The 15088-nt window shown below is 40.4% G+C and overlaps 1 protein-coding gene across 1 annotated transcript in view; it reads left to right on the top strand.

Moving 5' to 3' along the window:
• Window positions 1–15088, top strand: part of LOC136878814 (uncharacterized) — a 152955-nt gene that overhangs the window by 81297 nt on the left and 56570 nt on the right. Inside the window, exon 3 of the mRNA XM_067152310.2 lies at window positions 3979–4069. Coding sequence (XP_067008411.2) covers window positions 3979–4069 — 91 coding nt within the window. The remainder of the gene's footprint in view (window positions 1–3978; window positions 4070–15088) is intronic.

Here is a 15088-nt window from a genome sequence, read left to right as displayed (position 1 = left end):
CGGTATGTCGGCAACCTCTTTGCTTAACGTGTGCAGCTGAATGATCTACTGTTACTGAAGGCGAATGTTGTAGGTTCATTTCAGAAGCAAACAAGTCTCTTTTACGACTCACTAGATGGAGGTAAAAGCATTGTGAACGAGGGTAGACGAATTTGTTGACATGATGACTTCGCTCATGTTCCGGTTGCATGTTGTTTGTTATTGAATGGGTCAGGGTGTTATAGTAACGAAGAATTGAGGGTATGTCGCTAGTATATGGGCAACGTCAAAGACATTTATTTTTTTGTGGAGCTACATGCGAGAAATAATTTGCGCAGCATTACCTGTTAAAAGGGATTATTTTGTCAGAAAAATTAGGGTAGCAAGAGAAAGTGTCACACCATTTATATTGTTGGGGTTGCAAGAAAACGTTTTGAGGCGTATGGTGTTTTGTGCGAAACAATGGTTGCATATTTTGAACGTATTTTGTAAATAAAATGGTACGGCATTGTACTTTTTATTTACATCTTTCGAGGCTTTCACCTTTAGAGGTAAATCGGAGAGTTTCCCGACACATTGGGGGTTTGGTTTGAAAATCTACTTCTCCGTAGTCCCCGGTTATTTTCGACCTTCCAACTTACTGGGCTATATGAATCTGAATCGCGCGATACATAAATTACGCAAAACTCAGAAAATTAGGATACAAAACAACATTTAGAACGGTATAACTTGCTTACTTGTTGTTTAAAGGGGCCTAACATCTGGGTCGTCGGCCCACGATATAAATTACCATGAATTAAAATGTAGTGAATATCCTAAATTCCGTATTGGACAAACTGGCCGTACACAGTACACGAAACACAAATACCAGCTCGAACAGATATCTTCGCATTAGTTCCCAAGGACACACGCATTTCTAAGGCCCGGTTGTATAAAACTTTTGATCTGAGTTTAAAGAGGAAAAATGGCTGCCAGTCAAGTTGAACTTCGATTTTCCGTTGTATAAACGCTAACCTAAGATCATCTCGTCTTGATCTAAGTTCAAATTTGACTGCCGAATATTCGTCGGTTAATCTCCTTGAACTTAGATCATTATCATTCATATTAAACATTGAACTAGACCTGAAGACTTGAGAAGTGTTTCCTTGTATCGTATATGCGTAAGAATACCGTACCTTAATAATATCGAGGTGCGTTATAAATATATTGAATGCTAGTAGTTAAATAATGCTAAAGATCGCTCGATTTTTTCAGAAGTGAGGTTATGTGAATATCATATAAACAATAGCCTACTGCTATACCAACATGTTCTTACTTAGTTTTCTATTATGTTTCAAGTTTACAAAACAAAGCATATATATTTTCTTTAGCAGGGATGTCAGATTATTCCGACTTTTCGTCTGATGAAGAGTTGATTTTACAGCGAGCTCCTCGCGTCTTTCGGCACAGACGGAATCCGATTATTGAATTGTGTGAAATGTTCAAAATAAGATTTCGTTTATCGAAATATGTTGTGGAACGACTGGAACTAAAGTTAAGGGACACACTACAAAAACCTAGTCATATAAATTATCCCCTGTCACCTATGTGTATGTTCCAAACAACTCTTAGGTTTTATGCTACAGTAAGTTTTCAAATGGTTGTTGGAGAGCTCTTTAACATTGACAAGTCAACGGCTTTCTCTTTCAACTTTGATGTCACCATATAGGTTCTTTTATTTTATATTATATGTTTGTACCTTGATAGTACAATATCCACCAGATCGCCCTTTTCTTTCTGTGTGAAGTTCCTTCCATGTTTACTTCGCGAGATTACAATATTATCTTCTTCTCCTTCTTCGACAGTCACGGCAATTTCGTATTTCATTTGTTGACAGTCACGGCCAGGTCAATCCCACTATTTAAGTATTATCCAACGGGCCGAGCTATTTCGTATTTCATTTGTTTTGCGGTGTTGCCACGTCCAATTTTTTGAACTCCGATTACATTTTAACTACACATGTGTAAACAGAGTTCAGTTTTATACAACGCAATGAAGTCGTAATCTCAGTTCATTTTCAGAACTAAGTTCTTAATTGATCTCCAGTCAGATGTCTTTATACAACCGGGCCTAAGAGACTTCTAACTAGAGTTAAGTAATCATTTTAGGTTTCAAAAGAACTTGGAGTAGCTGTTCAGATTCACGAACATAGGGTTACTTGATAGAAACAAAATGGAGGCTATGGTTAGAGTCTATATTTATCGATTTCAAGGTAAGAGGCTTAGGATATTAGAGTGTCTGTTGCGAACATCAAATTTTGGAGAGGCTTAGTTCATTATCAGAGGCTTGCAGATTGCATGCTCAAAACTTTTGTGGGACGAAATTCCGGCACCTCGGCGTCCTTGAAAACCGTAAAAGTAGTTAATAGCACGTAAAATGATATGATTTATTATTATTATTATTATTATTATTATTATTATTATTATTATTATTATTATTATCCTGCTGTAATTTTTAGTTTCTTTCAGACAGACGTTGATTTAGCAACGTGTGTGACTGTGCTTACATAGATCCATTCGCACTGTTACCAAACAGCTTTCTTAACGTCTGGGGTGTTGTCCGTATCCCCACGCGAACTGCCAACCTTATTTGTTGATTTTACTACTTCGTTCATGAAAGTAAGGTTTTTCCCCTGCCGCACAACTATTAACGTTACCAAAAATAGACGAGAACTCCTAGAGGTTTAAACAAGTTTACGTATTGGATACGGTTGTAAAATATCGCTCATATTATGGACACGGGGCCAGGGCAAACATCCACCATGAATACATCCCCATAACGTGGAGGCCGTCTAAACTGTTATATTATGCATGCTGTTCTGGGGAAGATCCCCTCGGTCTCATCTTGTTTCGTTGAATTTCTCTTGGCCGTTGTTTTCTACGTTATCCTGTGATCGAGCTTTGCTGCTATTCATCGCACTCGAGCTCATCAACGCCCAGTGTTGACGTTTTGTAACGCTTTCTTCGGCTTGTATGACGCTTCTTTGAAAGTGCGTGACTATTTCGTGGCTGCATAGTAGATTTTAATCCTTCTTCTACTGTAATTAGTCGTATGAGACCACTTGGCTTTCCTCGTTGCAGTGCGGAGTCAAGTTGTCATTGCAATGAGTAAAGTGAGGCGAGATGGATACTTTTTGCGTGTACGGCTCTGTTTGTTAGTGTAGGGGGGAGATATATGACGATAACTGTGTGTGCTGTGGGCTGTCTGGATACAGCACGTACTAGCTACAGGCTTCTCTCGGCTTTGTCACCTAGAGCCACCTAAGTAGTGAATAATGTAATGATCAAAGGCTATACTTTTTCGCATTATTTATTTGCTTAATTTTCTTTAAATAAATTATTCGTATATTTTCGCCATATGCACTTCAACTTGAATGCGAATAATAATAATAATAATAATAATAATAATAATAATAATAATATAGTCTAATCTACTGTGTGCATTTAGACTACCTGCGTGTCAGATTCGACGCTCCCTTTTTACTCTACCAGATGACAGAAATGTTAAGAATTTCATTTCGCTCTATGAACGGAACACTCAGCAAACTCAGTTAGCCCTCAAAAATTAATGAAATACAACTAAAGCGGTAGAAAATAAACCACAAAAATCGCCAAGAAACAGCAACAATTATCAGATAGCCGTGGCTTGTGCATGATTGGCCCAGTCACCGATACCTGAGCAGTTTGCGCTTTCTTATCTAACAACTATTAGACTTTCATTATTTGTCATTTTAGAGTTATAAACCCGTTATTGACATTCCAATGTATCATGTTCCGTTCTGTTTACCTTGTCGCGAAGATCCGCCATGGTTCTCTTGGCGACCGAGTGAGATTTCTGTGAGAATCTTGGGTAGTTCTTGCGGCAATTATCGCGTTCAAACAGATATACATGTAATAACTGTAATGTTTGTTCTGATGGTTTGATTAGGTGATATAATGTGTCCCTTTTTTGTTGTTGCAGGTCTGACGAGGCCGCCCATGTACCCTTTCTCTACTGGTCAGTATCCCTATCCCATGCTGAGCCCGGAGATGTCGCAAGTGGCCGCGTCATGGTAAGTGTTCACTCTGTCTATTATTATTATTATTATTATTATTATTATTATTATTATTATTATTATTATTATTATACTACGCTTGTTAACGTGCTACGCTTATGGAGCCAAGCTCTGCATTCGGGAGACGCTTGGGTTCGAATCCCGGCTGTCTTGAGAATGGTTTTCTGTGGTTTCCCATTTCTGCTTCTAGACAAATGCCGGGAGAGTTCCTATTCGTGGGCCACTACCGATTCCTTCCACTTCCTTACCGAGTTTCATTCACCTTCATTCATTTCATCTTCATGAGCTCCTCAACTAAGATTGGCGTCAGGAAGGACATCAGCCAAAAGCATGCCATATAAATTCATCTCACCTTATCCCCGACCTCGTATCAAGAAACGGAACTGAGGGGTATGTATGCATGCATACATACATACAGTCACATAACAACAGACTCATTAAAATATAATAACTACAACTGCGTTGTCCGGCTTTATTGCTGAATGGTTAGCGTGCTGGCCTTTGGTCACAGGGGTCCTGGGTTCGATTCCCGGCAGGGTTGGGAATTTTAACCATCATTGGTTAATTACGCTGGCACGGGGGCTGGGTGTATGTGTTGTCTTCGTTATCATTTCATCCTCATCACGACGCGCAGGTCGCCTATGGGTGTCAGGTCGAAAGACCTGCACCTGGCGTGCCGAACATGTCCTCGGACACTCTCGGCACTAAAAGCCATTCGCCGTTTCATTTTTCATTTACAACTACCTTATTCACCAAATCAAGGTGAAAGCGAAGATTCTTGCAAGTAACAAGTGGAAAATCGTGTTCACCTGGATTAAGACTCACGCTGGGAACTACGGTAACGAACTCGCGGATCATCTGGCGAAGGAAGCAGCGCACGACAGTGAAATTAAGGGATTGGGAGATGAGAGTAAAAATATATTTAAAAAATGGCAGAGTGAATGGGATCAAACGACGAAAGGCTCTGTAACAAAATATTTTTTCCCAATGTAATAGACGGACTTTCTCAACGTATTTAACGCCAAATTTCATAGCAATGTCAGTGGGTCATGGAAAATTAAGAGCTTATTTTCATCGGTTTAAAATATTAGATAGTCCCATATGTCCATTGATCATTGGCAGTGATCAAACTCTTGTCCATTTATTATTTCATTATGGATTACTTGAGAGGGAAACATTTTAATTCAACATATTTTAGGTACAGAGTCATGGACAGAGAGCAAAAGTAGATCAGTCAAAAATTATTTTAAACCGTTCTTACGTTTCACGAACTCAATTGTATTTGAACAACTGTGAAAAAAGGATATAGTTTTGTTCACATTATTATGTTGTTTACTTATGTACATCATAAAAGCCATCGAATTAAGAATGTATCTCACATGTAATTAGAAAATTAAGTCACATTTGAAATATGATTACTTAAAGCATGTATTATTACTGTCATGTAATGGAGCATGCTGTGAATAAACGGTAAACAAAAATGCATACATACAGTACATACTAGGTGCTGTGCCGCTCGTTGAAGGGTTGATTTTTGGCAAATGCAACTATACACTGGCTTCTAACGTATATTAGGAGTAGTAGTAGTAGTAGTAGTAGTAGTAGTAGTAGTAGTAGTAGTAGTAGTAGTAGTAGTAGTAGTAGAGACAGAACATACATCAAATAACAAGTTAATTATTGAAATGCTATTGTAGTTTACCTTTAGAGACTCTGGAACGCGTGCTTTATCATGTTAAAGCGTAAAGACTTACCAAGAAAATGCATACGCTTATTTTATAGAAAACTTAATTTTAAGTACACAAACCAAACCCCATGACGCAACAGCCCCGAAGGGCCTTGGCCTACGAAGTGACTGCTATTCATTCTGAAGGCGTGTGGATTACGAGATGTCATGTGTTATTCTTGACTTTCTAGACCGCTGCCTCTATCTCACCGTCAGATAGCTCCTCGATTATGGTCACGTAGGCTGAGTGGGGGACAAAATTTCCCCTAAGAACTCCCAGAACGCATCTTTCAATATTATGATGATAGGAGGAGATGACTACACCAGCTGAGAGAGGATGTGGAGAGAAGAGAGGGAACTGGGAGTCAGTTGTGAGAGAGGCGGCATTTCTGCACAGAGAACAGTGGCGAAGCCTCGTTCAACACCACCCTCTTCGGCACGTTGTAGGGGTTCTGTGATGGTGATGACGATGATGATTTATTGAAAAATCAGAATAGACTTGTGCTTGCTTGAACTGAATATCTGAATATATCAAACCAAAATTCAGCTTAGTCGATCTAGTAATTCAGGCGTGATTGAGCGAGGGGAAAAAAAGATGATTTTCGAAAATAATTTCGCAGGATATATTTTTTCAGATCAGTGATTTCAAACATGACGTTGTTAGTAATGTGACAGTTCCGTCTGAGAATGTTTGTGAAAAATGTCATCAAATTCCGCCCAGCAGTTTAGACGTGATGTTTCGGAATACAGACGGACGTCATTTCATTTTTATATGTAGAGAATATTATCTGTTTAATTTTAAACTTGTATCGATAGGCTCTCGATATTGTCGTTTCGTTACGATTATCGCGTGTGAGTGGAGTAAAATGGTGTGATGTCAAATAAAAATATGCTTATTCTGTATTCAGGTTTAGTAAACGTTATGCTAATGTTTTTGCCTATACAGTAGTTTTATGCCATAAGAGATTTTGAACACGATACTATGCTTCCCGTTCTTAGGTAAATGAACTCCTCATCTCCTCCCCTTTAATAATCTTGTAACCTTTCTTTTTTGTCCTGTTCAGATTGGTTGGCTTCTGTTTTCGACATTGTGCAATAGCTGTGCTCAAATGATTCCAGCATTGTTCGTTCGTCGTGTTAATTGCATTGAACTCTTATCTTATTCATTAAATAATTATCTAGACAGCTGGATATTTCACCAAAATTACAGATTTAACCTTTTTCTGGCCGAAAGGAGGTACTCAGTACCTGGCCTATTACATTTAGCAATACAAGAGATTCAGTAAATTATACACGTTTTCCTTAATTGCTTCTGTCAGACGACTTTTCTCCTGTTGGAGACCCCCTAATGTTTTGCATTTGGCACTGTTTTTCGTATAAACATTGCCTTCAGAATTTAAGTGTTCGTTATTTATATCTTCAGATAATAAGATAATTAAGCTGTAAGGCTTTTCGTGTTTCGACACTAGCGTGTGAAGTCAAGATCACTTCTACATTTACTTGCCGGTAGACATAATTATCGCTTCAGGTATTGATTCAAGAGTGTGATGTGTATAATCTCACGATAAGGTGGTAATTAATTTAAAATTGGTTTTATGTTGTGGGTAATTAAGGAGTTGATAAAAGAAGACCTTTATGTTTCCACTCAGTTGGTTGTTTATGAGAACTTAGGGCCATTTTCATAGTCAGTGGCTTTGACCTCTTTAAGACCCAGATGTTCGCAACGGTATGCGTACGGAGTACTTAACCTTTATTCGCTATTATTAAGAGGGCGAATGCACAAAGAAATCATAAGCATGTCCCAATTGAACGTAAAATGTTGTTTTTAAGGAGACTGAAGGCTATATCGAAGGATTTATTTTTACAAGAAAGGTTTTTTACGTCGCACCGACACAGATAAGTCTTATGGCGACGATGGGATAGGAAAGAGCTAGGAGAGGCGTGGTGCAGGTCTTTCGAATTGACGCCTTATACGTGACCTGCGCGACTGTGTGGATGGTGCCTTACCTATATTGAATTCTAATCCTGAAGACAGCACAAATACTCAGCCCCCGAGCCATCAGAATTAACCGTTGAAGGTTAAGATCTTCGACCTGTCCGGAAATCGAATCCCCGTGGGCCAAAGACTAGCACGCTAACCATTTAACCACGGAGCCATACAAGTGTTATTATTATTATTATTATTATTATTATTATTATTATTATTATTATTATTATGGCTCTTTGGCTAAATGATCAGGTTATTGGCCTTCGGTTTAAGGGGAGTTAGGTTCGATGCCCGTCCGGGCTGGAGATTTGAACTGCGTATTGTTAATTCCCCTCTCTGCCTTGGGGACTGGGTGTTTATGTTCGTATTTATACTCCTCTCTTCCTTTACATTCATCTCTTCGCAATACCAGCCGACAATAAACACGCAGTAGTGAATCCATCCCTCCACATTGGGGTTAGCGTCAGGAAGGGCATCCAGCCATCCAACTAGGCCAGGTCCACATTAGTTGCCAACTGCATTAAATTATTACATTGGGAGAAAAAGGCCAGAAAGACGAAACTCAGTTACCTAATTTTGTTTAACTTCAGAGATCTCGATATAATCTCTTGTTTAAAACAGACAGGTTGTAGCGTATTTGTGTGAAACATTTATTTAGAACCCATTTTTTAAGCCGGGTCACTGGCACCTGTGGATACAATTTTTCCACCAAGGAACGCAAACATATCAGGGAAGAGTTGCACGATCCCCTGTCAATTGAATGTAACTACAGTCTTGTTTGAAATATAATTATCCGATTTGTTGGAATCGATGGAGAAATGACGTCTCAGTTCAGCATGTGATTGGCTGACGTTAGCGGGAGAGCGCGAGAGAGAACGTAATTACGACGGTCCTGGTCCCGAGGTATCTTGTAATTGCCTGGGGAGCGGTTTGGTGCAATCCCGGTGGAGCAATCAGCATTGGCGGGCAATTGCCGGCCATTTCCTCCTGTACCAGAGCGTGTAAGAGACGCAGGAGAGCGTTGCTAAAACGGTGAACGCTCGCTGCTCGTTGGAGTGGTCAATGGGTCCGGCCTAGCCGAAAGTGTTCTGTCTCTCCAATGTAATTGGAGTTTTCTAAGGACTTTACTTCAGCAAAGTGCTTGGTGCTCGTTCACTGCTGCAGTGTGTAATGACGAAAGGCATTTAAATCCAAAATATGGAATTATTTTGTTTTTCTCTAACTGTTGCCCGCGGGTAGAAATTGATTTTTTTGGCCATTTGGATAGATCGAATCACGAATGAAGAGATACTGAATCGAATTGGTGAGAGGAGATCGATTTGGCTAAATTTGACGAGAAGAATAGATAGAATGATAGGACACATCTTAAGACATCCAGGACTTGTTCAGTTGGTTTTTGAAGGAAGTGTAGGTGGTAAGAATGGTAGGGGTAGACCAAGGTATGAATATGACAAGCAGATTAGAGCAGATGTAGGGTGCAATAGTTACGTAGAAATGAAAATGTTAGCACAGGGTAGGGTGGCATAGAGAGCTGCATCAAACCAGTCTATGGACTGGTGACTCAAACAACAACGACATTTATGAACACTGGAAACTGTACGAAAATGCGTTCAATACGTTTTAAGTAATGTGTATTTCAATTCTCGTTGAAAGAATATGGATTATGGTCGGGTCACACCAGTGTAGCCAGGTCCACAAATAAAAAGTCGGTAGATTGTACATAAAAATTTCTGGAGTTTTAATGAAAATTTCGGTAGTTTCTCCAGCACTGGAATGTTATAGTATAACTAAATTAAAGAATGCAATAGTCAATTGAAGTTATTATGAGAAACATATTATACAATTTCACTCACCCGTACTCTCTGACCACTCTGCTCTTCTGCTTCTCCCCAATCTTCCTGTAGATGTAGTTATTCATCGGGCGAAGAAATTGTGTGCCAATTTTGAAGTCGTAGCAGGTTGCTGATTTTGTATTCTTTATGCGGGTCGGTGATTTTCCTTCGAATGATGCAGTCAAGCGTGAGTTTTGAGTTCACTAAGAGGGTACGTAAGTCGAGCCTAAAATGAATGCGGGGAAGTACCTCACGAGTGATGTTATCGATAAAGCGTCACGCAGTGAGACGAGGAAGGAGTTTTTCCGCACAAATATATTATGCACCGTTAATTATTAATATACATTTCCCGTAAATTTGGATTATAAGAATTTTCGGGAGTTTTTTTTTTTTCGGGTTTTCAGGTGTGTTGCAAACATCTCGGGAGATCTGGCAATACTGGGTCATACATTGCCGCACCGTGCTACGACCATTAGTTGGCCATGTCTCGCTCACGCTTGCCCTCTAGAACACTGGTTCGCGCCCTCCTCCTGGAACGTAACATTTCTGGCGCCCCTTTATACTTCCTTCCTTCCTTCCTTCCTTCCTTCCTTCCTTCCTTCCTTCCTTCCTTCCTTCCTTCCTTCCTTCCTTCCTTTACATTCACACAAAAGAAAACCGGATCATGAGGTCTTCTGTTTGGAACATCTACCTAATTATTATAACGAGAGGCATTTTCACGTGAAGAATTTCGTGCTTCAGGAAAGGCTTAAAATTCTCAGCCTAATCTAAACTGGGTAAAAGTGGCTGTCCCGGTCTCAGAAATACATTAAAACATTGGAAGCAAATATTTGTAAATAATAATAATAATAATAATAATAATAATAATTCAGATTATCCCAGGGATTTCTGTGATCGTTAGAAGCCACCGAGGCTCATTTTGGTTTTGGCCATGGATTTAAGGCAGAATATCTTTCCTGATCCCACGTATTTTTCAGGTGAAAGTTTCAACTCCGGATCGATCCGGATTCGAACCTCAGCCGTACAGGTGCAAAGGCAGTAGCTAAGCCACTACGCTATTCACACTCCCTAATGATGATGGTATGATGATAATAAACTTCTTTCTTTCTTAATCTGCTTACCCTCCAGAGTTGGTTTTTCCCTCGGACTCAGCGAGGGATCCCACCTCTACCGCCTCAAGGGCAGTGTCCTGGAGCTTCAGACTCTGGGTTGGGGGATACAACTGGGGAGGATGACCAGTACCTCGCCCAGGCGGCCTCACCTGCTGAACAGGGGCCTTGCGGGGGGATGGGAAGATTGGAAGGAATAGACAAGGAAGAGGGAAGGAAGCGGCCGTGGCCTTAAGTTAGGTACCATCCCGGCATTTGCCTGGAGCAGAAGTGGGAAACCACGGAAAACCACTTCCAGGATGACTGAAGTGGGAATCGAACCCACCTCTATTCACTTGACCTCCCGAGGCTGAGTGGACCCCGTTTCAGCCCTCGTACCATTTTTCAAATTTCGTGGCAGAGCCGGGAATCGAACCCGGGCCTCCGGGGGTGGCAGCTAATCACACTAACCACTCCACCACAGAGGCGGACAATAATAATAATAATAATAATAATAATAATAATAATAATAATAATAATAATAATAATAAATGTACACAGTGCACTATGTCTTCTGCTATGGGCTATAGAACACTTTTGTTACCGGTACTTTCATTGATCTGTCTCATTCTTATCCTTGGCTTTGACAATATGAAAGCGAATGAGGTATGAGCGATGCTAGTAATGCCATTCCTTCAGCAGCCAGTCCCTGCTATGAATGGTGTGAAAATGTTGCGCATAGGGTCGGTTGGGGGATGCATTTCAGTGGGCTTGGCAGACTGATATGTAATAGCAACTTCTGGCTCAGCGAGGAAAGCAACGGGAAACTACCTCACTCCTTATTTCCCTAGCACGCTTCTTCAGTGATACCTAGGCCATCAATGACAGCTAACGATGTTGAGGATCCAACAAACCTTCGTGCGTAGGACTGAACAAGCTTACATACATACATACATACATACATACATACATACATACATACATACATACATACATACATAAATTTACCATTGCGAATCAACCTGTTATCCATGATTTTGACAATACATGTAGACCTACGCACAATCATCCGCCTGTGGTAAAGAGAACATCTTGACTGAGTTCACTGTTCTGAGGATCTGTTCACAAAGGAGATGGAATTTGTAACATTATATGAATTTTCGATCATAATCGCCCCTCCCCACCTTGTGGACCACTTGTTCGCAGCTCGTCCGCGTTAACTGGCCATGACCTGTTCGAAGGCTGTGTCATTCTGCAACATTTTGACGCAGCCAGTTACAGGAACAAGTGTTCAGCATGTTTTTCTTAAGAGTGAGTTGTAAGTTACTCGCGTTGGAGGAAGAAGGCGAGAATTGGAGAAGACAACGCGCAAGAAAGAAAAGGAAGTGGGTACACGATGCTTGGAAAACAAGATCTGTTGAAGGAGAGTTTTACACACTTTTCCTCACGTGAAGGATGATGAAACGGCATTTTATGAATATTTTAAAGTGACACATTCCACAACTGCCGTACTTGGCAATGTGTGTGTGTTCTTCTTTATTTTTTTTTAAGTTTAAAAACTGAAGCTAGCCGTGCCTGCCGAGACCGCACCTTCAACGCCAGAAAGTAAACTGAAATCGCGTTCTTTGCTGGGGTGCAGTGATGTGTGAACTGTTTCATTTGCATACCATTGTGCAATTCTTATACCGGGTGATGATGCGTTCCGACCTTTTAGCCTTGTACGGTTGGTCACAACTCGTGAAGCTACTCGAAGGCCAGAATTGAGCTCCGTGAATCAGTCCCAAGACAGCAACCTCCAAAATCCATCCTCGGTTTCCACACTCCGATAAAATGTTGGGATGGCAGCTTACTTCAGCCGTCATAGAAATTGTGGTATTTCCATTATCGCAATATTACCGTCCATTATGCATTGTGAGTCGAGTGGATGGACAGCTCTGTTGTCTATTAAATCAATGAAATGTCATTACAGCACCACGGATGCTTCTGCATTTTAAAATTAAATATTTAACGCAATTGGCCGCGTTATTCATAAAATTACTAGTGGTAAATTGAATGGCACCGGATCTATTTAAGCGAATTCCAATTCCACATAAATATGTATGAAGTACATGCAATGACATGAGTCCAAGTCGATTAATTAGGTATATTAAAATAGACCATAAATCGATGTCTTTTTATATATGACCTATATCATATTTCGTGGTATGATTCTGAGGCAGATCAGTATAACTATTTTATTATGTTATTATGAATAATAAAGAAAAGCCCGCCTGGTGGCCTTGATCGTTAAGGCGTTGAATTCTAAACGGTCTGACACCGTGGTTAGCCGGTTCGAATCCCGTTTGTCGAAGAAAATGTCAGCATCAGAATGCTGGCTGGCATGGTAGGGGAGGTGGTGGTAGCCTATACACACTGGATTGCGTACCAAAAGTCTGGATTAACTTCCAAACCTCTCCGCAGTGTTCATACGGAGTGAGGGCATACGACGCCGTTGATAGTGATTCGTCCGTCGGATGGAGACGTTAAGCTTTGAGCATACACCTTGGTGCTATTCGACAGGAGTAGGCTATGTGCCGGCACCGGCTTTCACACTCTCCCTTCCTACTACCATATATCACGTCATTAATGTTATCTTATTAACTCCTCTGATGAGGTTGACGTTATGAAGGGCATCCGGTCATAAAAACCCGCCACGAAAGATTCATTTCACCTCATACACGACCCTGCAGAGAAACGGGACAAGGGTTGGACAAACAATTATGAATAATAAAGAAAAATGCACGGGGCATGATGTGTGTGTGACCCAGTTATGGGCTTTACATAATGAAGGTTTGGAAATTTCCTATCGATAATAGAATGCTATCGATTGTATTAAGATTCCATTTCCATTCAGTTGGCAGTACTACCGGAACCGTTGCCCCTCACCTCCGTAAAACAGAGTACCACTAACAGTTTCGCGGGTAGTACATACATAACATACATACATACATACATACATACATACAGCGATAAGATTGTTATACCTTTTAGCGTTCAGTGTAGGCCTGTTCGAATCAAAGAAGTGCCCACACAACTAGCTCTGTGACTGGTTACACCTATTACTTTTGAATAATCAGATAAGGAATCTAACCATCGTATCCTCGGTCTTTGCTTCTCCTTCCGTCCATGGCCGTGTCATTTATTATCTTAAGTAGCATATCCTCCTCCATTCACCTCACATGACCCCATTACAGAAGGCGGTTCGTGCTCAGAGCTGATCTCTCTCTACACATTTAAGTATCTACGAGCCCAACATTCATAGTTGTTCGCACGAAGTCGAAAGAGTCATACTGGACTCATATTCCCCCTCACACTGAACTGTTCAACTGTTTCTTCCCATGCCTTGTTGAAGGAATTCTGATTGACTGTTTTGTTGGGTCTTCTTTGTTGTGTAGAAATCCTAGTTGCAGCTTGAGTTGTGTTGTACTTTTGATCTTTGTTTACGGTTCGAGAAATAATCGTCTAAAATCTGTAGCGCTGAACTGATTTTTTGTCATTACAGTACTTTCCTCTTGCAGTGTTTCTACCATTAATCTTAAATGTTTCTTGTTTCTCGTGAAGTCTATAAAATTAGGATGTGCGAGAGATGAGGATGTCGCATGTTGCTTATATAATATAACAAGAATCTTAATATGTAATTTCTTAAATCTAGCTTAAATGCGTTTTCAGGAATATAATTTAATATAACGCAGAAATTTATTAATTATAGGAATGTCAGTTTTGACAAGGGGAAGATGTTTTCGACAAAGACCAAACTGGTCACTTTAATTCCAATCCATTTCACGTGTTGTGCCTTGGAGTAAATCGGCTTAGCCGGATCGTCTCCGCCCCTCCAATCTTGTGTGCTTCACTTCAGCCGGGAGAAGGGAAGAAAGAAAATTGTCGAAGAAAGGTGAGGCGAGGATTGTGGTAAGACTGGATTATCCCGCCTGGTCGAGCGGAAATGATATCGAGTAGTCGATTGCCAACAAGAAGAGGATACAGGACCCTTCTGTCTGCTTCTAAACATGATGTTGATTGCTATTCATTTTTCCACATACGAGATCCCCGGATTGGGCTTACCAACCAGAATAAATCTTAAAAAGAGAGAGTGAAAAAAAAAAAGCAGAAACAAGCAAATATTATGAATGATTGGGTTGTCATTCCATATGGTTTTGTTGTTTAATGCTGCACTCATCTTCTCGCTCCCGAGACTATGGGTCGTATTCTGTATATGCACGATCATTCGCCACTACAGATTCTGAAGACAGCGGAGCAATAAGACAATCATATAAACCAGGTTCCTGCTCTACATTCCTTCGATTCACACCTGAAAAGGTCCATGATCCTGGGATTCACGTAGCCTGC

Source organism: Anabrus simplex, chromosome 8 (assembly GCF_040414725.1).
Source record: "Anabrus simplex isolate iqAnaSimp1 chromosome 8, ASM4041472v1, whole genome shotgun sequence".
NCBI classification, from domain to species: Eukaryota; Metazoa; Arthropoda; class Insecta; order Orthoptera; family Tettigoniidae; genus Anabrus; species Anabrus simplex.
The sequence above is the reverse complement of the archived record's forward strand: the minus strand, read 5'-3'. Positions and strand labels throughout refer to the sequence as shown.